General features: G+C 37.4%; 5 protein-coding genes across 12 annotated transcripts; 1 reads left to right on the forward strand and 4 right to left on the reverse strand.

Moving 5' to 3' along the window:
- Positions 1–6,290: 6,290 nt before the first annotated feature.
- On the forward strand, positions 6,291–9,825 carry LOC110806442 (Myosin heavy chain-related protein). Of its 2 annotated transcripts, XM_022031317.2 has the most exons (3): positions 6,291–6,445; positions 6,551–6,751; positions 7,447–9,825. In XM_022031317.2, the coding sequence occupies exons 2-3, from the start codon at positions 6,689–6,691 to the stop codon at positions 9,673–9,675; spliced, it is 2,292 nt and encodes a 763-aa protein (XP_021887009.2). In that variant the 5' UTR covers positions 6,291–6,445; positions 6,551–6,688; the 3' UTR covers positions 9,676–9,825. The 2 variants fall into 2 exon arrangements, with proteins under 2 accessions (XP_021887009.2, XP_088064191.1); XM_088208065.1 differs by lacking the exon at positions 6,291–6,445 and having other exon boundaries at positions 6,455–6,751.
- A 1,214-nt stretch (positions 9,826–11,039) lies between these two features.
- On the reverse strand, positions 11,040–14,993 carry LOC110806435 (Protein kinase superfamily protein). 7 transcript variants are annotated; one of them, XM_022031304.2, is made up of 6 exons: positions 14,841–14,993; positions 14,593–14,751; positions 13,684–14,059; positions 13,494–13,585; positions 12,927–13,400; positions 11,040–12,271 (listed from the first exon to the last, which is right to left on the reverse strand). In XM_022031304.2, exons 3-6 carry the CDS (start codon positions 14,047–14,049, stop codon positions 11,320–11,322), a joined length of 1,884 nt encoding a protein of 627 aa, XP_021886996.2. In that variant the 5' UTR covers positions 14,050–14,059; positions 14,593–14,751; positions 14,841–14,993; the 3' UTR covers positions 11,040–11,319. The 7 variants fall into 7 exon arrangements, with proteins under 7 accessions (XP_021886996.2, XP_021886998.2, XP_021887001.2 ...); XM_022031306.2 differs by having other exon boundaries at positions 14,593–14,747; positions 14,841–14,971; XM_022031309.2 differs by lacking the exon at positions 14,593–14,751 and having other exon boundaries at positions 14,841–14,988.
- Positions 14,994–16,124: 1,131 nt separating this feature from the next.
- PDE334 (ATPase, F0 complex, subunit B/B', bacterial/chloroplast) lies at positions 16,125–16,986 on the reverse strand. Its single transcript, XM_022031293.2, has one exon. The coding sequence runs from the start codon at positions 16,984–16,986 to the stop codon at positions 16,336–16,338; it is 651 nt and encodes a 216-aa protein (XP_021886985.2). The 3' UTR covers positions 16,125–16,335.
- LOC110806428 (Ubiquitin-like superfamily protein) lies at positions 16,899–20,110 on the reverse strand. The gene is made up of 5 exons (XM_022031292.2): positions 19,595–20,110; positions 19,265–19,364; positions 19,067–19,166; positions 18,329–18,417; positions 16,899–18,034 (listed from the first exon to the last, which is right to left on the reverse strand). Exons 1-5 carry the CDS (start codon positions 19,860–19,862, stop codon positions 17,707–17,709), a joined length of 885 nt encoding a protein of 294 aa, XP_021886984.1. The 5' UTR covers positions 19,863–20,110; the 3' UTR covers positions 16,899–17,706.
- Positions 20,111–20,249: 139 nt separating this feature from the next.
- LOC148253081 (uncharacterized) lies at positions 20,250–23,505 on the reverse strand. Its single transcript, XM_088208527.1, has 5 exons — positions 22,337–23,505; positions 22,015–22,121; positions 21,524–21,906; positions 21,173–21,355; positions 20,250–21,082 (listed from the first exon to the last, which is right to left on the reverse strand). Exons 1-5 carry the CDS (start codon positions 22,978–22,980, stop codon positions 20,663–20,665), a joined length of 1,737 nt encoding a protein of 578 aa, XP_088064653.1. The 5' UTR covers positions 22,981–23,505; the 3' UTR covers positions 20,250–20,662.
- Between the last annotated feature and the right edge of the window lie 1,415 nt (positions 23,506–24,920).

A 24,920-nucleotide genomic window follows, 5' to 3' on the forward strand; every position in this document is an offset into this window, starting at 1 on the left:
ATCTTTAAATAATGATAGAAATATCACATTTAAAATTAAAAAATATTGGAGCCTAAGTCTTTTATGATGATGTTAAATTTTGTCGATAAGGTCAATAATAATGACAAAAAATGATCATTTAAGTGCATCTAAGTAGTACGGTCTATTTTTAACTTCAGTATTTGTAATTATCTTATTTAAATTATGATCGTAAAAGTCAAAATGAGAAAAGTCAAATAACATTTTGCAATTTAAGTTTTGTGATTATTTACGTACTGATATAAGATTAGTACACAATTTATAAATATGTAATACATTTTTCAAGACAATGGTAGGATTAAGCTAAGTGTTGTTATTGTCTGCAATAATAGTATTTAGAAAATCTTTTTATTACTTCTGACATAAAACATATATATAAAAACATTTAAAAATATTTGTAACTCCTCAAAAAATTTATTTGAGTCATTAAAGTTGTTGTAGTAATTTGGGATGTACTATCCGACATTGTTTATGAATTAGTGATAATTAATTGTTAAAAAATAAATAAAAAAATTTACCATAGCACATGGTTGCGTGAAGTTGTTCGTGTTGAATCGTGATGAAGGTGATAGAGATGAGTGCGTCAGGAGTCACAGCTTGCTGGGTGTGGTGGTAGAGGTGGCTACTCTTATGGTGACCAGCAACAGGAGGGTGGTGGTCGAACCATTTAAGTTTTATTATTATTATTATTTCAATAATGAATCCTGAATAAAGTTTATAAAATAGTTTATGAACTCTTAAAACTCTGATAACATATCACTAATGATTTTGATTGAATGTATATTTCATTGAATATTATAATTTTATATATATACACATGTTTTTTATATGAATGTAAAAGAAAATAAGTCATAATTTTCTTACTCCTTAATACATTGATTTATTACGATTTTCATCATACTTAATACATTGATTTACTTTATTGTTAATATTCTGATTTTTTTTTCTTTTTTAAACAAATATTAACATAAATCTAGGGATGAACTAATGAATTTTTTTTTTTATAAATATAGTGTTGAATGTTATTATTTTATTTTTTTTAAAAAAAAATTAAATGAGGGATATCAGATATATTATTGTGTATAAATATTCACAATAATATATTTTAATGCCATGATCCCAGCTATACTTCAATTGGAATTAATTTTTTTCTTTTTCATTATTTTCCCTAAATTCTTTTTTCATCATAAAATGATATAATCTGTTTTTAATTTAATATAAAATATATCCGCTTTGAAAAGCAAGCGTATTTGATAGTCAATACAAACATCCAATTAAAACCCAACATAAATTCAACCCTCCTTCTTTCTCCAATTTTTTATTTTTATTTAAATTTTTTAAAAATTAATGAATATCAAGTCTAGCAGATGCTGTACAAATGATTTAATGATTAAAATTTTTATATTATATTTAAAAAGTCTTATAAATAATGTAAAATTTATCATTAGATATATTATAAATTATTGATGGTTGATTTATAATTTTTAATTTAATAAAATTGATAAATTAATTCATTAATAGAATTATAATAATTAAATTAGACTTTTTATAATGATTTTAGATTAAACAAATATTCTATAACAGTTAAAAAAATTTAAAATATTTAGTGATCAATTATAAAGAAGACTAACAAAATATATTTGTCAAGAAAAAAATCATTTAGGGTTGAATTTAGAGTGGGATTTGCAAAGTGAAACCTTCTAGAAGATACCCAACTCTTGACGTATATCACTGTTTTCCCTTCAATCCGTAAAGAAGATTCTCTGTTTCGTCCAATATTTTATAATTAAACTACCACTTTAATAATTAATAATTAATAATTAATAATTGTAACACCTAAAATTTTTATTTTTATTTTTTTATTATTAGAATTATTATAATTTATTTTTATTTTAAATTATTTATTTATTTATTTAAGTAATAATATAAATATTTTAATTTAGTTTAATTTAATTTAATGAAAAATAAAAAAAAACATAATAATAATAATTGGTAAAATTATTTTTGGGGTTTAATTGAAAACAATTTTGAGAAAAATGGGTGAAATTCGGATTATGGGAGTGTTTTTGAAAAGAAAATCGGAAACCGGATGTCAAAACGCAATTTAAAAAAATTACGCCACGTCAGCAGCTCTGGCCAACCAGGAGACGCCACGTGGCAGAGACGCTGACACGGCAAGACCATGCAGAACAGGCCACGTGGGCAATCTGCGTGTGCGTGATCGGACGACTGAGATCCGTTCCCGCGCGCACAGACGGTCCAGATCAAACGCGTGCACGGACGGCCCAGATTGTACACGTGCGGACGACCCAGATTGAATCACACACGAACGACGCAGATCGCATCGCGATGGACGATCCAGATTCATTTTCAATTTAATTGCGATCGAACGGTCCAGATTAAATCGTGATGGACGGCTCAGATTAAAAAGGAAGGGTTATAAATAATCTCATCCACACTCAACCCCAAACTCTAGTCGCTAGAGCCCTCGCCGGAGAAGACAGTCCAGCCACCGAAGGAACCGACCGCCGCCACCCGCCGCCGCACCGGGGCACTTTCCGGCCGCCAAACGAGGTAAAATTTCTCTCCTTAGCTCGGTTTTTGATGCTGAACTCACCTATGACCAAATCGGAGCCAAACCACCGGCCAATTGGCCAGAAAACACCACTGAAGCCCAGCGGCGCCGCCGCAAGTTTCTTCAATTTTTACCTCCGATGAGGCTCTTCTCGATTCCCGTTCGATGTAATTTTTACACCACTGTGACCACCATCCTTTCCTCTACAGGTTGACAAGAGCAAAACACCAAACCGCGACTCGCGCCAGAGAAGCCGCCGCACCCGAGAGCTCCGCCGTCGGTAAGTCTCGATTTTCTGGATTTTTTGGCCCACCGAGGGCCCTATGAGTGTTTTATCATAGGAACCAATGCAAATTTGGCTGAATTCGGCAAAAAAGGCCAAAAACAGCAAACCCGAGGTGGATCGCCGTCGTGCCGGAATTTCAAAATTGGCCGAATAGGCCCTGCGTCTAATTTGAGGTTTTTTGGGGACATATGCAGGTACCATAAGTGTGTTTCAGTTTCTGGAAAAAAATTCAGAGAATCTATGAACTGCCCATAGGCGCAGTGAGAACCCGATTTCAGACTCCGAAACTAGTAAGGATCCCTCACCATATTTTCTATCACGGTATTAAAGCTTAATAAATGATAAAACGGTATTTTATGAATTAATAGATATTATAATTAATTAAGATTGCTAATGGGTTCCGAACCTGATGTATTTGTCGGTCTGTTCCTGTTTGATGTATTTTACAGTCTAAATGCAGTATAGTATTTGATTGTTTATTCTGTGATTTCGTATGAATGAATCACTGTTTAATCTATTATGGTTTGAATTATTGTGAATCTGATGTTGTGTTACTTTGTTTGGCGTGCGTTACTGGTTTACGTATTCATGTTGATTGGGTAATTGAGACTAAGAAAAATAAAAAAGGTATATGAATTTATATATGGATAAGTTGACAGCCTCACTATATATCCTGGGAGATGATGGACGGACCGGGTCCATAGGAAACCCTATCGGGAACGTAATCTCTCATATCAGACGGAGTATGGAGACTTTAAATATTTTGACGCTCATACTGGACGGGGTATGGGGACGACCCTCTTCACCCTCATACCGGACGGGGTATTGAGGTTTATAGTTCCGGTGCTCATACTGGACGAGGTATGGGGACGGCCCTAGAATTAAGGTGATAAAATAGAAAATTTGTTGCTTGATGATTAAAATACAAAAGTATGATATGTGTTATGTTACAGAGTGTGCATGATCTTATGATGTTTATAATGTTATTGTTTTCATAAGTTATTTTCATGAATCTCACCGAGATAAGTGGACAGTAAATGGTTTTATTATTTATAAATGAATTTGTTATAAATTATGCTCAATTAGTCGTTTTTGTTTTCTACCAACCTTTACTACTGTGACAGTGAGATAGTGTGACATCTTTACTGGGCTAGTGTGGCTCATTATTTACTTAACCATTTTATATCAAGATGACTTGGTTCTCGAGCCCGTTCCGCAGGAAGACGGCGAGTAGAAGCCAAAGAATTTATTAGTTTTCCTTATAGTATTCATTAATAATATTTCTTTTAGTTAGTTTATTATTTAATATCTTTAATACGTTTTGATTATTGTGTAAGGGATGTTAATCATAATCTATTTTATTTCGCTTCCGCACTTAAAATAAATATATACATTTCTTTTTAATTTCCGGGGACGTTACAATAATTATTTAAACACTCCAATTAAAGACTGCTAATTACATGTTTTATTTAAATGCATTCAAAATAACACAATAAACAGATTATATTAACTTAATTTTTCTGAAGATAGTATCCAAAATAATTTCGTCTAATTCAAAATTTATGTTTTTTCTTCAATATAATTTAATCAAAATTTACGTGAGTAATTAAGCGATTTATTAATTATAAAATTAATATAAAGATAAAATCATTTAAAAAAGAAGTCAAACCACTAATCCCAATAATTAACATAAAAGTATTTAGGACATAATATAATAACGCCATAAATGGAAATGGCATGCCTCGGGTTTGGTCTGTTCGCATGGACTTTTTGTGAAAAGCGAGGTTAAGGACTTTTTCGTCATTTCAATAATAAATTGACGGCTACTGATTTCGCAGGAGTTTTTTTAGATTTTGGAGCGTGGTTTATGTTGTGATTCTTTTACGTGTTAGACTGACTTGGCATTCATTCAAGCAATACTAGGTTTGATTCTGGTCGTACACGTGGCACTGATGAAGATATTTCTTCGGTTCGATGTGCATCTGTGACGGCGTTACCAAATAAATATGTTATTCTAACACTGTGGATCCTCATCTCATCGTAGATACGGATGACGTTACCAAATAAAGATATGTACAACTTGCCTCAGTTTCGTTTCCTGAAAGTGAAAAACACGCTCTCCAATAAATGTATTAGAGTTGGAGGGAACTGTATGTATGTGCAACGCACGCAGCGATGCGGTTTGACTAAATAAAATCACAAGACATCCATTGTTCATGCGCACGCGAGTGGACCCACATTCACAAATTAAGGAACATAAAAATATGAGATTGGGTCTTGGGTTCTTACGCCTCCTGTCCAAATAATATCGCATGCTTCTTACATTTCAACGTTCTCCGTATGCCCTCCATCGGACCGTCATTGGCCGTCTATCCGTACTTTCGAAGAAAGATCAGGACCGTCGAAATTGGTATTAGGAATTGATTGATCTTCGTCTCTGTTGAAGGGAATGCAGAAATCGGATTGAAATGATTAATTAGTTCATGTAAGTTAATTCAATTGGTGGGTTTATTTGATTTTTAATCAGAAAATCGTAATTTTTTGTTCATGTAATTTTCTAACCAACTCGATCCATTTAATTAAACTAATTTTTTTTTTGTTTGTAATAATGTATATAAATTTGTTTACAATAAATTTGTGTTTTATTTTTGTCATAGCAGGCAAGGAAGAAAAGCTACACCGTTATGATTAGAACTAATAAGCCCACATGAGCTATAGTCTTGGGCTCAACCAATTACAAGAGCGAGTTTGGGGCCTGCTTAATACGACGTCGTACAATTCTAAATAGAATCAATCCAAGGCCTTGGAATGAAATACATACGTATATAATATTAATATTATGATCTCTGTTTTATTTTTTTCTCAATTTTTCTACGAGTGACTTTTAGTATTAGAAATATAATATAAATAATTGATTTTAATAGGCAAAAAATAGCTCCAAAACAAAAATGAAAATCAATAAAAATAATTTAAAATTAAGTTCCAACTTTAAAAAAATAAATAAATAATTTCTCTTAAAAAAAAAGTTAAGAGGGATCCGCGATCACAACTTTAAATAAAGCCAAAAGGCCCAATTGTGGTTCTCGCCAACTTTCCTTTTTAACCATCACTCAACGGTTACCCATTGAACACTGACGTAGATCAGCAGTCAGCATCATCAAATTTGGGCCCACCATCTGATCTATTAATAACTGCAAAAGGCTTCCTGAGACACGTGTCAGGCCCAGAAGCCTCTACTACACCCCTTCATCAGTTATCACGTGGTGACGAGCTTCGTGAACAAAAACTTTGTCACTTCTGAAGCACACCGTCTAATCGCGCTCCATCTCTCATAAATTCTTATGCCAGATGGCAGCTAGTAATTGGTTTAAACTCAGAAGTAACTTCTCTCTGACGTGTGTCGGATAATTGACTCTCAACCCTCACCCACCCCTCCATCCCCCGCATAAAATGTACACGTAGGATTTTCCTTAACTATCTGGTTCATTCTCGTTAACCTGTCCGTATGCGGTACAGGATAGCTAGTGGCTGAAGAACCAGGATAGCGTAGCGTGGGTTTTGCTAACGTGAGCATCTTATTTTCTTCAATCTCTTCTCTCTTTTAATTTTTTTTTTTTTGCTTTCCCTCCAATCCCTTGCTCCATCTTCAAGCTCTCTCTTTCTCTCCACAGAGACTGTTGCCCGATGATTGTCTTTCAAGAATAATTAATGAGCTTCCCAGTTAATTGGGAACTAGCGATTCTGGATTTGAAGATGGGAAGATTGAAACTGGTGGATTAGGCATGGAATGTGCTCTCAAGAGTTGAGCCATGGGGCTCTCTGAGGCTATTCGCCTCAACCTTGCATCTTCTTTCCCTCATTATTGCTACAAGGTTCTTCACTATTTCTCTTTCTGTTCGTATATATGTGTGGGTATGTTTCGATATATACTTGTGATGTGTGCATAACAAGTCTACGTTTGATGAATAAAGGAAAACTTAACTATTTTTTGATTTCCGTGTTTCTGGTTCATGTATTAAAGTGCGTTTTAATTGGATATAATTTAGAATCACCATGAACAAGTAGGATTTTTCTTCTATATCTTTTTTCTCTTCTTTTTGAGCATTGATTAATGGGAAATATGGGGTTTGGAGTTTTCAGTTTGTAGCTTTTGCAACTCTTCTTTGGAACTGGTGGAGAAATGAACATTTATCAACCTTGATTATTCTCTGAAGAACCTGTTAGTTGATTTATGTTTAAGCCTCACCGCCCTTCTGAAACTGGCAAAAGTCCTGTCAATAGGAAAACTGCTCTTTTTGTCATGATAGATTAAGCTTTATTCATCTTGGGATCTTGGGGGTAATGTTTTTGCATTAGGGTCAATGCGTGTCTTTCTACAATCGGGTTTGAGAGTAATGTTTTCGGGTCAATGTTAATCTTTCTAAAATTGTGTTTGGTTAATAATAAATTCAAGGTGTGTGATGATCACTCAATACAAAATTTGTATATACCAAGACTCAATATGAAATGAATCAAACGCAGGCTATTTGATTCTGTTTATCTGGTCATTTTGTTACTTCTGCTGTAGTCATCTTCACTGAGGCTCAACCAGAAGAGGAAGACTCCGGCTTTTTCGATAACCACTAGGAGAAAGGGCCATTTTTTACAGATTGCTAGATCAGTCTTAAACAACACGTGTTCAAGTATCAGCGACAATGGAACAACTGAACCCACAAGAGTTCTTCTTGAGAGATTGTTTGCAGAGACACAGAAACTGGAAAAACAAATTAACAAAGACACTGATTTTGCCGAGGGGGTTCAACCAGGAATTGACCTTGAAATTCTGGAATCTGATCTTCGTGCTGCATTGACAGCTTTGAAGAAAAGGGAAGACGACTTGCAGGATGCAGAAAGGAGATTCTTGTTGGAGCACAGTGAACTAAGTTGTGCAAAGGAGGGGTTAGAACAAAGAGAGAGAGAACTTGCTACTGCTCTTTCCAAGCATCAAAGACTAGAAGAGGAACTAAAGCAGGTAAATCTTGACTTAGTTTCTAAAACAAGGCACATTGAAGAGTTAAAACTTCAGCTTAAGGAGAGAGATGAGGAGGTTGCTGCTATGCAATCCACGCACGGTTCAAAAGAAGATGAGCTTGATAGGATGAAAAATGAACTGCAAAGAAAGAGTGAGGAAGCTGCTAGGACTTACACTGAGCTTGAATTTAAGGTTCGGCTTCTTAGTGAAGCTAATGAAGTCGTGAAGAAGCAAGAAGTTGAAATTCAAACACTTCAGAGAACCATCCAAGAAAAGGAAGAAGAGCTGGAAGTTTCTTTGACTCTGAGGAAACTTGGAGAGGAGAAGCTTATGGTTTCAGAGGCCAATTTGGAGAAACAAACAATGGAGTGGTTATTAGCTCGTGAAGAGCTAAAGAAATTGGCAGAAGAAGTGTCTGAGCACATGGGAGAAGCTAATGAAACTTTAGAAGATTTCAGAAGAGTGAAGAAACTTCTTACTGATGTGAGGTCTGAGCTGGTTTCTTCTCAGAAATCTTTGGCATTGTCTAGACAGCAAATGGAGGAGCATGAGCAGCTGCTGAAAAGGCAATTGGAAGAACTTGAAGAGCTGAAGATAAGTGTAATGTCATACATGACAAGTTTGAAAGATGCTCAAGTTGAAGTTGAGGGCAAGAGAGTTAAGCTCAGGGTTGCCGAGGCTCGCAACAAAGAACTTGAACAGGATTTATCCGTGGAGAAAGAGCTTGTAGAAGAATTACAAAAGGAGCTGACGAACGAGAAATCTTGTCTGGAACAGGCAATTCAGGAGACATCTTCACTTAAAGAGAAACTAGAGCAGAAGAATAATGAACTTCAAGTTGCACATACTTTTCTTCAGGATAAGGAATCAGAATTGGTGGAGGCTAAACTAGAAATCCAGCATCTGAAATCCGAGCAAACTTCTCTTAAGTTAATGTTGGAAGAGAAAGATCTCGAACTCTCCTATGCAAGGAATAAGTTTGAAGAGCTAAACCAGGAGGTTTTTGAGTTAAAGACGCTCATGAGCAGTAGAGGAGACCAACTTATTCAAGCAACCAATATGCTAAAAGAGAAAGAAGAACGAGTTGAGATAATGCAAGAAGAGTTAACTGATACAAAACTGAAAGTTACTGAAGCTGAAACCATAGTAGAACGAATTGCGGATCTCACGAGTGAACTGGTAATCTCCATTAGGGAGGAAGCTCACAATGTACCGCAACTAGATGACAAAATGGGCGTTGAATTGATGCCACAGTTGTTGGATAAACCTCGTGATGATTTCAAGTCTCAGAATAAAAAGCTTGATACTGAGCTCAGGTTAACCAGAGAAAACTTGAGAATCAAGGAAATGGAAATTCTTTCTGCCCATAGAGCTCTGGCAATCAAAGACGAGGAGCTCAAAACAGTGAAGGAGAGATTGGAAGGTAAAGAACAGGAGGTAAAGAGGTTGAAAGAAGGAATGCTGGAGGATGCAAGTGATTTAAAGAAGCTTTATGCATTGGCACAAGAGAGAATCGGGGAGAAAACAATCGGTGACCTCGCCATAGAGAAGCTTCAACTGGAGGCTGCTCAGCTGGAAGTTGAAGCTGCAACTAGTGCCCTCCAGAAACTTTCAGAAATGAGCCGGGAGCTTTTGATTAAGGCTAGCATGAGTATGGAGGTTGATAGATTGAGCATGTTTGATAACAATGATTGTTTCATTGAGGTCAAAACGGAAGTAGCTAGGCTTTCGTCCTTGACAGAGCGGCTGGTGAAAGATGCAGGACTTGTTACAAATGTGGAGTAGAAGAGGTAAAATTCTGAAGGCTGAAAACATGATGCTGGATATAGATAAGACTTGATTGTTTTTTTAACTGTAGGGATAAAATACCTAATTTACTTTATCATTCAATTATTATTTTTAATTAAATTGAACTTAGAATTTTTAAAAACTTAATTTAGGTTAATATTGTTTATTTCTATGCCACGTAATGCTGACGTGGCTAGAGATGGTATAATTTGCCCCGTGTTCCCATTATTCAGGGTTTTTTTTTTTTAAAACATAAAATACTACACAACTATCTGAGATAAAAATTTACTAAACTAAAAACAGGTATATACCAAATCTTTGCCGTGTAATAAATTTATTAATGATATTTAAGGAACAATGATCAAATTGCATATTTGGTTATAAGTTAAATATATCAGCTAATATCTAATATAACATTTGAAATATATATGTAGACTAATTCATATCAGTCCAATCATACCAATCTGCAAGTAAAACTCTAAACCAACTCGAGCAAGTTTTATTAAGATTAAAGAAAAAAACACTCAATTTCCTATTTCTCTATTTTCCTAAACCTGAAGCTGCTTTCTCTTCCCTGTTTGTGGCTATCATAATCACAAGTCCCTTGTCTATAGGCGATGGTTTCTTCTACCTAGTTGTCTCTCACTAGTTCCGGTTCAATAACAGCTGGGCTCGCACCACTAGAGTCCGACGAAACCCTCTTGTTTAGAACAGGAGTCATCAGGCATAGTCCACATGGTGGGTTGAGTCGCTGGACTGTAGGGCGCCTTCACTGAAGCCAAAGAATCAAGTGTTTTAAGGATGTTGGCAAATCCATAACCTTGTGCAGCCACAACGCCTCCCTCGTCGTCCTCGATGCCTTCCTTCTCTTGTTTGGATGGTATGGGTTCAATCCTGGGTTATTCCTTTAAAATCCTGACCGCATACAATTTCGAGAACTTTTATGGCAAGTGGAGCACTGTAGAACAAACCGCCGTCATCACAACACTTGTCTTTTGGCACAGTTGCACTCACGACCCTTTTCGTGAAAAGAATACTCTCTGGCCACCAGAACATGACCAATGTCTACAACGGTTTACTTGATGGGTTAGCTGCAAATGTTTCTGGCTGCTTAGTCATGGAGCCTTGGGCTGTTACATTTTCAGGTTCGTAGCCATGTTGGTGTTGATCAGGTGCAACATGTTGGCAGATAAGGTGAAACAAGTCTCTCTACTTTTGAGTTGACTCAGGGGAGGGTGGGAGGAGGATGAAGAAATGATGAATGGTCTGAGGACTTTTTTTATGGGTTTGGAGAGATTAGGGTCTTGGAACTTCTAAGAGGAAGAGATTAAATCAAAAAATTTTAAAACTATAGGGACTAATTTGACAAAAAATGTAAGACAATAATTAATTAAATAAAAATAAATAATATATGAACAAATCATTATTTTAACCCTTTTTGAAACATGCATGGCTGAAACAAGTAACCATCATCCGTTGACCAATTGTTCCAGCATCCTAATGAAACTTAAAATTAGAAAAGCAGCAAGATGTATTAAACCAGCAAATAGATTAGGCAAAAGTAAATAAATGTGGTTTTGATTCTAGCACGTCAACTGGCCCCAGGAAGATAAACAAGGGAATCAAACTTTAAACTTAAAACTACCGACCAGAAGAGCTGCTGACTCCATCTCGGAAAAGATTTGCTACTGTTGGATGAAACCATCCTGAGTTGCCAGCAGTTTGGACATCTACATGTTGTCCTTCACTTTGTACTGTACTACTGCTCTGCAACTTCTTCGGCCTTGACCTCCTTATTTTCTTCCCGGCAAAAAGTCCCAACTTCATGGCCGTGAATAGACCCAGTGCGATTAAAAGAGGCCTTACAGTCCAGTGGAAATCCTCGAGATGTTGATACTTCATCACAATCCCTCTACAGCTATTAAAAGTAACCACTTCCACCTCAGCTGGATCTGCCAGAAAACTGCTGGATTCCTTCCCCAAAGTCAATCTGCCGGGAAACTTGATAACAAGGCATCCGTTTGGTAGGATTTGGGATATTCTCCCAGTAGCCCAAGCGCCACCAGTTTTATGAGGCCATTGAAATTGAGGGATGAGGACATTAGCTCTCAGCTTCACAAATTGACCTACACAGTATGATTCGGCCATCTGAAACTGTGATGAATTTCCTTTCCATAAAGTCTCCACACCGACGAATCCAACAGCAACACTTCCATCACGATTTATGGAGTGGAGAATACCCACCGGTGAGTGCTTCTTGTCTTCCTCCTTCAAGCGTATCCAATCTCCTGCTGCCAAGCCGTTTGTAACCCGCTCGAGTGTTGACACATGAACTCGTAATGGATCATGTATGCCATGGACCCTCACCAGGACAAAACCATCTCTTTCTAAACCAACCACTTTTCCCTCTGGGACATCCATGTTTTCATGGTTACAAGAATTAGCAGGTTTTCGGGAACGCACTGTGTCACCCACCTGCAGATGATCCTTTGAGAGAAACCATTCCGTATACCCAGTACTAATAGAGTTCTCTTTGACTATTCTGCTCCCAAGGTCTCTCCAGCCACCATCATCATGAACATTATTCTGCAAACTGCAAGTTCAGTGCAGTTATTCAAAACAGTTTACAAATATTAAAAGCATTGAGAAAGTATGCACAAAAACAACTTTGGGTTATTTGTAGTCTCCTAGTGCAGCTTATGAAGAACCATATACAAACACTACTAAAACTAAAGCTGTGTTTGGAAGAAATAAATTCCACAAAAAGGTGCTTTTTTTTCATTTTAAACATAAAAATATGGGTCGCAAATGAATTATACTTTTTTTAAACGAGATTCATATGTTCCAAACATAATATAACCATAATCCTTTATTTATTCCAATTGGAAATGAAGACATAAAAATATGGGTCGCAAATGAATTATACTTTTTTTAAACGAGATTCATATGTTCCAAACATAATATAACCATAATCCTTTATTTATTCCAATTGGAAATGAAGACTCTACCCCAATGCTTCCTTCCTCAAATCAAAACAATTAAAGCCCAACAAAACGGACTTCTCGAAAATGCAGTTTATCAGTTCAGTTAATTAGATTTTCCTTCCATGAAAAATAAGGAACCAAATGATTATATCCCACTTTGAATCATAATCAAAACCTTTTCAGTTATTGGACCAAATAATTGGCCATTAACTGAAAAATCAATTAATATATTGAAAGCTTCCGAATAGGAAAAAAATTAAATACCTCGTCAGTGCACGTAATATGTCTGTCATTAAGGGGCGACTCCTGATATCATACTCAAAGCAACCAAGAAGAATATTCTGAATTGAAGAAGGAAGGCCACTGGGAATATGTGGCTTTTCTTGCTTTCTAACAACAAGGTCATGTATCTCGCTCATCGATCTCCCATACCATGGTTGAATACCACTCAACATCTCTATGATAGTACACCCAAATCCCCAGGAATCGGTCTCGAAAGATATTGGGCCTCTTATTTCTGGCTGCCATTGTTCCGGAGCCATGTAGTTTGGATTTCCAAGTCTACGAGTCATATCTGAGCTTGGCAAAGGAATCCCGAGGAGAAGGTAAGGAATTCCGACATCCCCAAGAATAGCTTTATCAGTTTCACTAAGAAGAATGTTATGAGGCTTAAGGTTGAGAACTAGGATTTCTTTTGAGTGCAATTCCAGAATTCCTTGTGCAAGATCAATCCCATACCTGCAGATATTCACAGAAACTGATGATTTGCACCCATGAATCTAGAGGAAAAAAATGGTTAAGAGTTTTCAACTTAATTCACAGGAAAATTACCTCAAGACATCAGGCAATGAGAGTTTTCCCTCTTTCAGACGGGCCATTTTATCACCAACCGATCCCTCATAGAATTTCATAATGATGCATATCTACAGCACATAATGTAAGGTATTCCTTTGTGAGTAGAGAGCTAATAGTTATAGAAAAAAAGTTCTGAAGAATCAACTAACAGTAACAAAATAGTCACCTTTCCACTGATAACAGAAATTCCCTGCAGCAAACAAACATTTTCTACCCCTTGACATTTAGAAAACAAATTATCAAACTTGTCTAACAAAAATCTCATTTGATCCTCCTTAATTGGGTACAACATCTTAACAGCAACTTCATGATACTTATCATAATCTTCAGTCGATTGATGATGAGTTGCCAACCAAACATCACCAAAGGCCCCCCTCCCAATTCTGTGTCTAAGCTTCAATGTTGCAGGATCAACCCATGAACTTGTCTGGTTTGACGTAGCTACGACAGTTATAAGATTATCAGGATCTCCTTCAAAAAGCTCATATTCAAAAGAAGCACCAGCCTTGGCAATAGCAACTTTTCCAGCCATTAATTTCTTCCTAGGATCCAAGAAAAAAAGATCAGGCATTGACAAAAAAAGTATAACGATAACTAGCTCCTGTTCATCTGATAACTAAAATCCTCATACAGACTATAACTTTTCAGAAACTAGGTTCCATTTTTTAACAAAGAGAGCAACATAATCAATGAGATAAACGTTTGATTCTAAAGTGCAGATACGGCATGTGAAATTTGGCATGACTCGTAGCAATTAAGCAACAAGAGCTTGAGAATTTATGAAAGCACCCTAACAGAATGTAAGAAGAGTAAAAGAAAACGTTTTGTTTGGCTACGCAGAGAGTAAAGGAAAAGCAGTTAGAGACGCACAAACACACACACACAAGATTCCCTTTTTTCTTCCATTTCCAGGAAGACGATATTTCCAAGAGTCATTATGGCGAGTCAAACCTTGTATTTCCATGGATAACCAGAAAAACATGAACATTAATTTAAAATTTTTTCTTCCGTTCTGAAAATGAAAAAGAAAATCACAAAGCAGACTATAAAAAGGAAGAAGAAAAGTAAGACTTACGGGGACTGAGAGCAAATTACTGATGACTTGAGGGAGAGAGATTTTCGTACGGGAAAGAAGCACCGAGGTTTCGACAAATTAGAAGGTGAGAATTGAGTATTAACTTGAATATAAGCAAGAGTATGGAGAAAATCTTGACGCTCATGAGAAAGCAACTGCCTAGAGACGAAAGAAATTATTGATCGAATGAAACAAATAATTGAGAATGTTAGGAATTTAAACAAGCAACCATGAGAGTGAGAAAGAACCTGAAGAAAAATTGCAGAAGAGACGAGTTCGTGGAATCAGAAAGAGAGCCAAGAGCCGGTATCTGAGGAAGGTGGGCCCAGCTTTCTCATCTTTGATTTGAGATTAATCATCATCAAGGCTGATGGTCTTGAGTATTACCGTATAATAATCCGACTGGCATAAAACATTTTTTTAAAAACAATTTATTATTATTATTATTATTATTATTATTATTATTATTATTATTATCATCGTCGTCGTCGTCATAAAAACATATGCTATAATTGATCGCAGCAAAAAGACAACAAAGGTCATAAAATTAAAAAAAAAAAAAGAACTAAAATGTGAATTGTCAAATTTGATAAGTAAAATAAAATTTTAAATATAGACAAAATTAAAATAAATTATCTTTTTATTTTAAATATTTATACGTTAATTATTATCATCACCATAAATTAAAGATAAAAACATATGCTATAATTGATGGGAGCAAAAAGACAAAAAATGTCATAAAATAAAAAATAAATAAGAATTAAAATGTATATAGTTATATTTGATAACAAAAATAAAATTTTAAAAATAAACAAAATTAAAATAAAATTATCATTTGAGTAAGTAATTTATTAATTAACTGACGAGAAATTTAATGATTTTGTAATAATTTCATGTGAATGTTATACTACTTGATTGCCAAATAGCCATACATAATCAAAATTTTAAATATAAATTTAACAGAAATATTTTTGCTATAAAAATAAACCTCAAAAAGATTTTTTAAATTACTCTGTTTAAATTTTAATGTGATTTTTATTACAAAAAAAAATTTGTTATGATATACTTAAATTACATCATTAGCATATATATATATATATATAACTATAATATATTTTAATCCAAGACTAGTTTGCCATATAAAAGCTATCCTTGAAGTAAATTCCTTTAAATTGAGAAAATTTTGAGAGACTACCTCCCACCGAACGGAACGGGCAAAAACAAAAAGATTTGGTGATGTACGAAACCAGCCACCAAGAATATGTATATATGTATGTATGTACATGTTGTTTGACGTTGTATTACCCATGTAATGGCAGCAAGTCATCTAAAACCTGTTTGCCTAGTCGGAAAATGAATTGTACAAATTTCCTACCCAAAAGTTTTATGGAAGTATTCATTAAAAAGGACTTAACGAATCAAACCCACCAAGTAAAAACAGTGTAGCATAATATTATTACTCTTCGTACTCTCTCAGAGATTCCAAAATTCACCATATAAGTACCCAGAAAATGGGGAAGAAAAAAAAAGAATTACACAATTGAAGCTATTAACAATATTGAAGAAGACGAAGAAGAAGAGAGAGGGGTTTCAAATAATCCCCTGTTACAAAAGCAATCTGTCTGCAATTACATTTATCTGGTAAGTACATTAACCATTATTAACTACAAGCCAGGTAAAACCCAGACGGAAATTGTAGAAGAAAAACAGACGAAAATGGTTGAAAAAACGATGTCGTTTTCTTTAAAGAGGAAGCACCTTCTTGACAATATCCTGACTGAGAGCCGCAATCTGGGTGTCAAGTGACTTAATAGTTTCCTCCTTCTGCTTCTCCAAATTAGCCAAAGCCTCCTGTAGCTCCGCCTCCACTTTCTTCCTCCCTTCCCCCAGCTTCTGCTCCACCTCCAGCTGCGTCTCCTTCTTCATCTTATTCAGCGCAGCGGATATCTCCGCTCTAGCCGCCCTCATAATCGCCGCAGCTTGCTCTTCCAGCTGCTTCACCTCTCCCGACGTGTCCTTCACGCTCGCCAGCTTCTCTTTGATCGCGGCGTCCCGCTCGTCCATGAATTTCCCGAGTGGGGTAAAGTAGATCTTGTCGAGAGCGAACATGAGGAGCAGGAATTCCACCATTATGATAGGGAGGGTGAGGTTGAAATCGAAGAGAGCGGCCTTCTCGATTTCTTCGGCGAGGGATGGAGGGGCGAAGGAGAGGGAGGTGGCGGCGAGGAGGGAGAAGGATTTGAGAGCGGAGGAGGGGGAGAGGGAGAGGATGTGTTGGAGTTTGGGGAGTTTAGGGATTCTGGGGAGGGAGATTTGGGGAGTGGGTTTGGGGAAGGGGAGGGAGGAGGTGGGTGAGATGAGAGGTTTTGAGGAGGCCATGATCATGTTGGCCATGGTGGAGTGTGGTGGTTGGTTGCAGAAGAAGAAGAAGAAGAAGAAGAAGATGGGTTTGATGGTGGTGCTTCTGGTTTGGTTCGTGTATCGTGGGTGTGTAGAGGGAGGAGGAGATATTGCGAAATGCTATCTCGTTATTCGCCACACAAAATTGGTGAGGCTGTAGTTTGATGCATCAAAAGCGAACTGTTGAAACTCTAGTCGTTTACTTTTGTTTTTTCATTATTAAGAAGAATTCTTAACCAGGTCAAGGCCCAGGCCCAGACCCAAAAAAAAAAAGAAAAGTGTTTCGTTTTAAATTTCAGATTCAATTCAAAAGATATGTTCAGAACCCATTTATCTGTTTTGAAACATACACTGAACAAATTTATCCTTTTTCTTCTTTGAATTCCCTTTGCTTCTTATTTTCATGTGCTTAAACAAAAGTTGAGTACTTCTCTTTTCAACTGCTTCCTTGCCTATGCAAATTATTGCCATCCTCAGCCATTTAGGACCCAAGGACAAAGACAAGAAGTAACTTACCAAATACTACTGCAAGTCTATCTAGGAGAGCGTTGCTGTGAACTAATTCTGAATAGGAAAATCAAAATTTTAACATGAAGACACTTTTCCGTCAGCATGTTGAAATCTGGAGCTATATCAGCTCCTTCATGCCAGCACTGTCAATGCTGACAGATAAAAGCAGGTGGTGTTCATGGCGCATTTCAGACAAATAATTTTTCAACATTTTTCCCATCTCCACCTATCCCTTCGATAAGAGTTTCTTCTACCACATAGCCGTATAATTTCTCTGAAACTGTTAAAAAAACTGCAGCCATAGGCTGAGGCACAAGCTAAATCTCTCCGCTTTGTCTTCCTTGAAATTGGCAGCCTTGTGTATGGTAACCAACCTCTCAACATGCCAGGACAATTATGTATATCCTTATTGATAATCTCCTTACTCTTATCTTCATAATACTCGTAATCCCCAGTCTCTATATTCCCAAAATCATCATCATCTTTGTTGTTCCATTCATTCTCTTCACAGATTGTTGATTCTGATAGTGTCCTACAACAGTTGAAATAAGTAACCCAATTTGCAGAACTCACTAAATATGTGAAGTACATGTTTATTGTTCATTTGGCCATTTCCGAACAACCACCTCTGTAATAGAGTTTGTTGATCCTAAATCTTTAGATTTATGATGAGTGAATAGTCATTTTGAACATGGGTGCTACAGTCATAATTTCATAGTTGTGGAACACGATTCAATCAGGGTATTTCCGTTGCAAAAGATTTATCTATCATCTTACTAGGATGTGAGAAAATCTAATGCATGGAAAAGAATATGGAAATCCTTACCATTTCTCCTGTTTTGGTGTAGTATCTTTCTTCTTTCGCCGGCTCTTCATCACTATGTAGGTATTTGATATATGTCGAATAAAATAAAGCTGAACAACAAAGCAATAACTGTGAATCACTAGAACAAAGATATAATATAACTGCAAACTCTAAAGAAAACAAAAATCATTAACAAACGAAATTGCAATAAATAACTTAATAACGTGATAACCATGATATGAGAAAAAGAACTCAGAGAATCAACTGTTTTTAAAGTCCACGTATTAATTTCAAAAATCATTGCCACAACAAACTGAGTCCAGCCAAGATTCAGCATAACTAAAATTAGAAACAAGATAAACATGCAGCTTTTTGTTAATTCCAATCGGCTGCAAATTTAAATCCTAATCAAATATTTTTCTGGGTCTTAAAAGGGCGTGGGAACATCAGATATATGTGATCCTAAGCATGTACTAATGGGAAATTTGAAATAATCATATTTTGAAACCCACCAGAACTTATGACTACCATGTAGTAACTGTCCATGTCCAATGTCTAGTATTTGGACAATTTTCTTGCCTAGCCACACCCTCATATATAAAGATCTGATGAGCACCTAGCATTGCTTGAGTTAATCAATTAAAATCGCATTGTATTATGAGGTTATATGATTTTAGGTCAAAGATATTCGGTATCATAACAGGGATTACTACCTTTCACATTATAATTATGCTTAGAACTAAAAGGGACCTGTCAAACCTGATCACCATCCTTGATGCCATAGTTGCTGATGTTATCAGTTTCTGCAACTAGCTTCTGACCTTCATAGCACAAGCAAAAGTGCCCCCATACATGCGGCCTTCGTTAATCATTTATCCATTTCAGTCAAAGTAAATAAACGTTAGTACCCAAAACCAATGGAGAACGATTTGTAATTAGGAAAAAGGAAATACCTACCACGAAATCATCCCTGGTCCCTTCTTCGGCATCTGACAAAACACAGCTTCTACTGCCAACTTGAGTTCCCCAATGGTAGCTGTTGCCATAACTTCAATATCTATAAAACCAAACGACTCAATTAAGCTCCATAATTCGAACAATTAACTAAAAAGCGAAACATCTAATTTCACTTTTTCTCCCTGCCCTAACAACAAGTTTCTCGGTAACCAAACGGAGAAAGAAAAACAGAAAACACAAACCGCACAAAAGAAAAGACGGGGAGAGAGAGAGTGAGAGAGAGAGAGAGAGAGAGAGAGAGAGAGAGAGAGAGAGAAGAGGGAGGATTACCAAAAGAAGAGCCATCCAACTTTAGAACAGAGAGCTTGAGAGGCTCCACAGGCAGTTTACAATACGAAAAGCTCTTGCGAGAGAGTCCATCAATTATCTTCAGAGGAGATAACGGCAATGCCAAAGACCTGCGTGGCCTGTCGACGGAAACCCTCGGGGAAAACTCCTCGACATCGATTCTCAGCATGCTTAGGGGAAGAAATTCAATGGAAAATGAAGATGATCTTAAGATCGGGAGAGCATTCGCGTGAGGGTCTTTACCAATCATGCGATAGCTGAGATCTGTAAAACGGGGTTTATTAGGGAGGAGATTCTTTGGAGAGAGTTAGGGTCAGGATTTTCTCTTTTTCAGGAGCTTGTGTCGGTGGAGATTCTCTTCGGAGCAGAGAAACAGAGGAGACAGAGAGATGCTCTCTCTCATTCCTTTTCTCTCTTCTTGGCAGAGTGGGAAGGAGACACCAATTGAGTCATGACAGTTGGGATTCGAACTTCCAGGACATGGAAGACTTGGACGGTTTCACGCGCGTTTTATTGGTCGTTTGGCGGTTGAGAAATTCATGGAGTTTTATTATTATTATTTTATTTAAAAAAATTAAAGAAAATCTCACTGTTATTTTTATTATTATTATTTTTGTAAATACCCATAAATGCATTATTTAATTAAAAAAAAAGTAGAGTAATGTAAGGAGGAAAATCCTCCCATATATGAAATTTCACATGGATACAAGCGTGATGCTTTTGCTATTTCTTGGGCTTACCCGATTACATGATCTCCTAACCCATATAGTACGCACGACAATCATCCACAATACAGCAAAAAAAACATAGTAGTCAGTTTCAGCTGAAGTCAGAGCTCTCTGAACCATTTGAGAATCAACCTCCATAATCCCTGACCCTTGAACAGAAGATGCTAAGTGTCATAAGGACTGACGGCATCCTAATAGTACCTCGAAACGCATCTGGCAACCCACCATACTTTGTCCAGAGAATGCAGCTACCACTGTACCGTTACAATCTCGAAGAACAGCTCCGAATCCCGCTATAGCATCACCTGGCCACTCCTTACTATCAATACTGCACTTCCATTGCGTTTCTACCGGCGCCTGCCAACACAATATGTGTTTCTGTAAACTGGTTAGCCTGCCCATATCCTTTCTCCCGAATAGCCTGGGCTTGTCTCCACTCCATTAGGATTTTGCGTGATAAATACACAGTCGTCTGATCCGCAAACTGTTTTTCATTCCAGGTGCAAGCATTTCTTTCATACCGAAGTCTCCATAAGCAACAAAATAACTCATCAACCATTTGAGGCGTATGGGAATCGACCATTTGTTCACCCCAAACGAGAATATCAGTAACTCTCAATAGAGAACTCTGGATATTCATCAATCTCCAGCAACCTCGTGCTTTAGCACACTCCAGAAACACATGCATAATGGTTTCTGTTTCCCCACATCGAGGGCATTCTGTACTGTTAGGCAGCCCTTTCTAATGTAATCTCTCTTTTACAGGGAGGATGTTACGCATAAGTCTCCACATAAAGTTTTTTATTTTCGGAGGGACATTGACTTTCCATACACACTTCCATAAACTAGTCGTGCTCCCAACAGATGGCCTTCTCCATTCCAATTGGCTATAATAAGCCGATTTGACACTATATTTTCCAGTCCGTGAGGGTGCCCATATACACCTGTCTTGCCTATGCCACACACTTGGAGGAATACTCAAACCAAGCTCCGCCTCCTCCTCAATGAGTAAACCCTTCATCATATCAACATTCCAACTCAAGCGATATTCATTCATGAGATCCGAGAATTGCATATATTCAAATCTAGGAACACAGGGGCTTTGAACATAACAATCATTCTCCCTCGGTAACCATGGATCTTGCCACACCTGCACTCGGTCTCCATTGCCAATAACCCATCACATTCCTTTACAGACCATTTCTCTTGCAGATAACAAACTCCTCCATGTGAAGCTTGGATTTGATCCCAATGGCGCACTAGTAATATCACCATGTGGAAAGTACTTGGCTTTCAGCACTCTCGCCACCAAAGAATGGGGATCACTATGCATACGCCAGAGCTGTTTACCCAACAGAGCGGTGTTGAAAGCTTGAAGTTTGCGGAAACCTAATCCTCCCTCCATCTTACTTCGACACATTGAAGACCAAGATAACCAATGCATATTTTTCCGCCCGTCTCTCTTCGATCTCCACCAGAAGCTATTCATCATTTTCTCAAGTTCATCACATAAACCACTCGGAAGACGGAAAACCCCCATACAAAATACAGGAAGAGCTTGCATCACTTACTTCAATAACACCTCTTTTCCCGCTCAGGACAAAAATTTATGTGTCCAACCCTTCATCATCTTCACAAACATGTATTTGATAAATGCAAATGCACTTTTCTTACTTCTACCCACCAATGATGGGAGTCCCATATATGAACCATGATTGATTGAGTTGTGTACTTCCAAAATATTATTTAGATGAGAACAAAGTTCCAGTGGCGTATTAGAACTATAAAAGCCCCCAAAATTTTGGAAATTTATTACCTGACCAGATGCCTCCTCATATTGGTTCAATATAGTTTTCACTCTTCGACTCTCATCTTCATCAGCATTAAAGAAAAAGAAAGAGTGATCTACAAATAGCAAATGAGATATACTAGGACTCCGACGACAAAGTTTTGCCCCATGTATCCAGCCCCTTTTTTCAGCATGCATGGTCATGGCAGAAAGGCCCTCTGCACATAACATAAAATAAAGAGATAAGGTGACAGAGGATCCCCTTGCCGTAGCCCTCTGCATGGGACAATCGATCTAATATCTTGCCCATTTATACGGATTCTATAATTCACAATAAACACACAGTTGATCATCAGTTGCACCCAACAGTTATGAAAATCGAGCTTCAGCAACACAGATTCTAAATATTCCCACCTAACCCTATCATAGACTTTACTTATATCAACCTTTAATGCCACATCAGACCTCCTTTTCTTACTCCCCAACTTCATTTGATGGATAATTTCAAACGCAAGGAGGATACTATCAGTCATATTTCTACCTGGAACAAATGCTGATTGGTATTCCGATATTATATCTGGTAAACAACTACGCATGCGATTTGCTAGCACCTTTGAAAATATTTTATACACCACATTGCATAGTAAGATGGGACGCAGATCCTTAACACTTATCGGACTATCTATCTTTGGAAGAAGAACAATCACTGTATCATTCAATTGAGTCGGGAAGAACCCCTGTGTAAACCATTTCTTACAGTTCTCTATAATATATGGTCCAACAATTGCCCAGAAATTCTGAAAGAAAGCTGGATTTATGTCGTCTGGTCCTGGGGCTTTGTTCGGGTGCATTTGGAATGTTGTCTCTTTTATTTCAGCCTCTGTTAGTGGTTAGAGCAAAAAAATCATTAACTTTCTCCGGGACTTTATGTTCAACCTTCTCTACAACCGCTTCACAATTGCCTCCAGACGCAGAGAAGAGATCAGTAAAATATGCTAAAATATGGTTCTGTATTGCATCAAGATCCCGAATCCAATTCCCATTACTATCCTACAGAATAGAGATCCTATTTCGCTGCTTCCTTTGAGTTGCCTGCCTGTGGAAATGTTTAGAATTCTTGTCTTCGTATGATAACCAAAATTTCTTTGCTCTTTGGCGCTAGCAAGCTTCCTCTTATTCCATTACTCTGATATATTATTCATTTAAGGATGGAAGTGAATTTGCCTATGTTTGTCCCCCACTCTTCCTTACATGTCGTATCTTTGCATACAAGGACCGTTTACGGTCTCTAAAATCATGCATCTTGGTGTCACCCCAATACTGTAAGTGAGTTCCACAGCTAGCAATCTTGGTAGCAAGACTTGCCGAACTAACGGATTGTCACCCTCGACGTACCTCGGTTTCTAACTCCGGGTTGAGAAGCCAAACATTCTCAATTTTGATTGTCTTGTGGATACACTCACTACGCTTCGAATCACAATACAACATGATAGGGGAATGATCTGACACTGGTGCTACCATATTCTCCAGTCTTGCAAAAGGAAAAAAAGCTAACCACTGATCATTAACAACACGTCTGTCCAAGCGTTCTCTGATCACCATATCCCCCAACCCTCTTGACCATGTATATGTATACCGAACTAAAGGCAAGTCGCCCAATTGACAACTATCAAATGTGTCCTAAAAACTCATCATACTATATTGGGATGGCTTCGCTCAACCATCCTTTTCATCTGCTGAAATGATACTATTAAAATCACCAATAACAACTCATGGTTCACTTCGTGCCTCCGCCTAAGCGCGTAATACCTGCCAAGTTTCGGACCGCTGATGTCGCCGTGAATGACCGTAGAAACCAGTGAGTATCCATAAACTGCCATCCACCTGCTCAATTCACATATCTATATGGTGCAAGGAATAAGATATGATTGATATGTTCTAATTGTCTGACCAAAATACCACAAGCCCACCACTTTTCCCTAATCTATCTCTACTCCAGAAACTTTCTGGTAACCCAATCTAACTTTAATCGTGTCCAGCTTTTCTCTTATCACCAATGTTTTAGAGAAACACGATGTCTGGCTTGTTTTTTCAGACTAGCTCCTGTAGAGCTAGTACTGCACGAGGGTTGCCAGGCCCTCAGCAATTCCAACTAATGACCATCATGGCGCCCGACTCCTCTCTTATCAACCGTATAGTAGAGTCAGAAACCAGAGGTCACTTTTGGCGTGGCCGTTTCTTACCCTCATCTTGGGCTAAACCAATTTCCTCCATAACCCACTTCGCCCTGTAAACCCATTTCACGGCCCAAAAAGTCATCTTGGGTCATAGGCTCTGCCCCCGCCCATCCCTTCCCGCCTAATTTTGAATTCAACATATCAATGTTCTTTGGGGATAATAACTGTGGAGAAACCGCCAATGACATCGCCTGAATATCCCCGGACATCCCAAAACGTACCGTTAAATCAGGAAGAACACCACCGTTACTATCCCGTAACCAGCGACTAACCTGTGGCGGATTTCGACATGGATTGGTCCTCAGCGAGTCATCCCATTCTTGCTTCAACATTGCTAAATGGGGATGAATAAATAGTTTACAGAAGGATTCTGAATGACCCAACTGGCCACACAAGTAACAATAAATACGGAGTCGTTCATATTTGAAGAAGGCATATGTTGTTGAGTCGTCTTTCTTAAGGAGTTTCTTCCTTCTAAATAGTGGCTGACAGACATCCAACACAACCCTGATACGCATGTAACCGCCCGTGTGCATGTGAGGGTGAGTCATGTC

This window comes from Carica papaya, chromosome 7 (assembly GCF_054855325.1).
Source record: "Carica papaya isolate Zhongbai chromosome 7, ASM5485532v1, whole genome shotgun sequence".
NCBI lineage: Eukaryota > Viridiplantae > Streptophyta > Magnoliopsida > Brassicales > Caricaceae > Carica > Carica papaya.

What these genes read in the sequence shown, in the direction of transcription:
- LOC110806442 (XM_022031317.2), top strand. Translation starts at nt 6,689, where the DNA reads ATGGGGCTCTCTGAGGCTATTCGCCTCAACCTTGCATCTTCTTTCCCT. An exon ending in TCCCTCATTATTGCTACAAG is followed by an intron (nt 6,752 to 7,446) that starts GTTCTTCACTAT and finishes CTTCTGCTGTAG; the next exon opens with TCATCTTCACTGAGGCTCAA.
- LOC110806435 (XM_022031304.2), bottom strand. Translation starts at nt 14,049, where the DNA reads ATGGCTGGAAAAGTTGCTATTGCCAAGGCTGGTGCTTCTTTTGAATAT. An exon ending in TTTCTGTTATCAGTGGAAAG is followed by an intron (nt 13,586 to 13,683) that starts GTGACTATTTTG and finishes TATGTGCTGTAG; the next exon opens with ATATGCATCATTATGAAATT. An exon ending in TCATTGCCTGATGTCTTGAG is followed by an intron (nt 13,401 to 13,493) that starts GTAATTTTCCTG and finishes GAATATCTGCAG; the next exon opens with GTATGGGATTGATCTTGCAC.
- PDE334 (XM_022031293.2), bottom strand. Translation starts at nt 16,986, where the DNA reads ATGGCCAACATGATCATGGCCTCCTCAAAACCTCTCATCTCACCCACC.
- LOC110806428 (XM_022031292.2), bottom strand. Translation starts at nt 19,862, where the DNA reads ATGATTGGTAAAGACCCTCACGCGAATGCTCTCCCGATCTTAAGATCA. An exon ending in GTTGGATGGCTCTTCTTTTG is followed by an intron (nt 19,365 to 19,594) that starts GTAATCCTCCCT and finishes TTGGTTTTATAG; the next exon opens with ATATTGAAGTTATGGCAACA. An exon ending in GGACCAGGGATGATTTCGTG is followed by an intron (nt 19,167 to 19,264) that starts GTAGGTATTTCC and finishes TGATTAACGAAG; the next exon opens with GCCGCATGTATGGGGGCACT.
- LOC148253081 (XM_088208527.1), bottom strand. Translation starts at nt 22,980, where the DNA reads ATGCACCCGAACAAAGCCCCAGGACCAGACGACATAAATCCAGCTTTC. An exon ending in TATGTGCAGAGGGCCTTTCT is followed by an intron (nt 22,122 to 22,336) that starts GCCATGACCATG and finishes GGGCTTTTATAG; the next exon opens with TTCTAATACGCCACTGGAAC. An exon ending in CGACTAGTTTATGGAAGTGT is followed by an intron (nt 21,083 to 21,172) that starts GTATGGAAAGTC and finishes AGATTACATTAG; the next exon opens with AAAGGGCTGCCTAACAGTAC.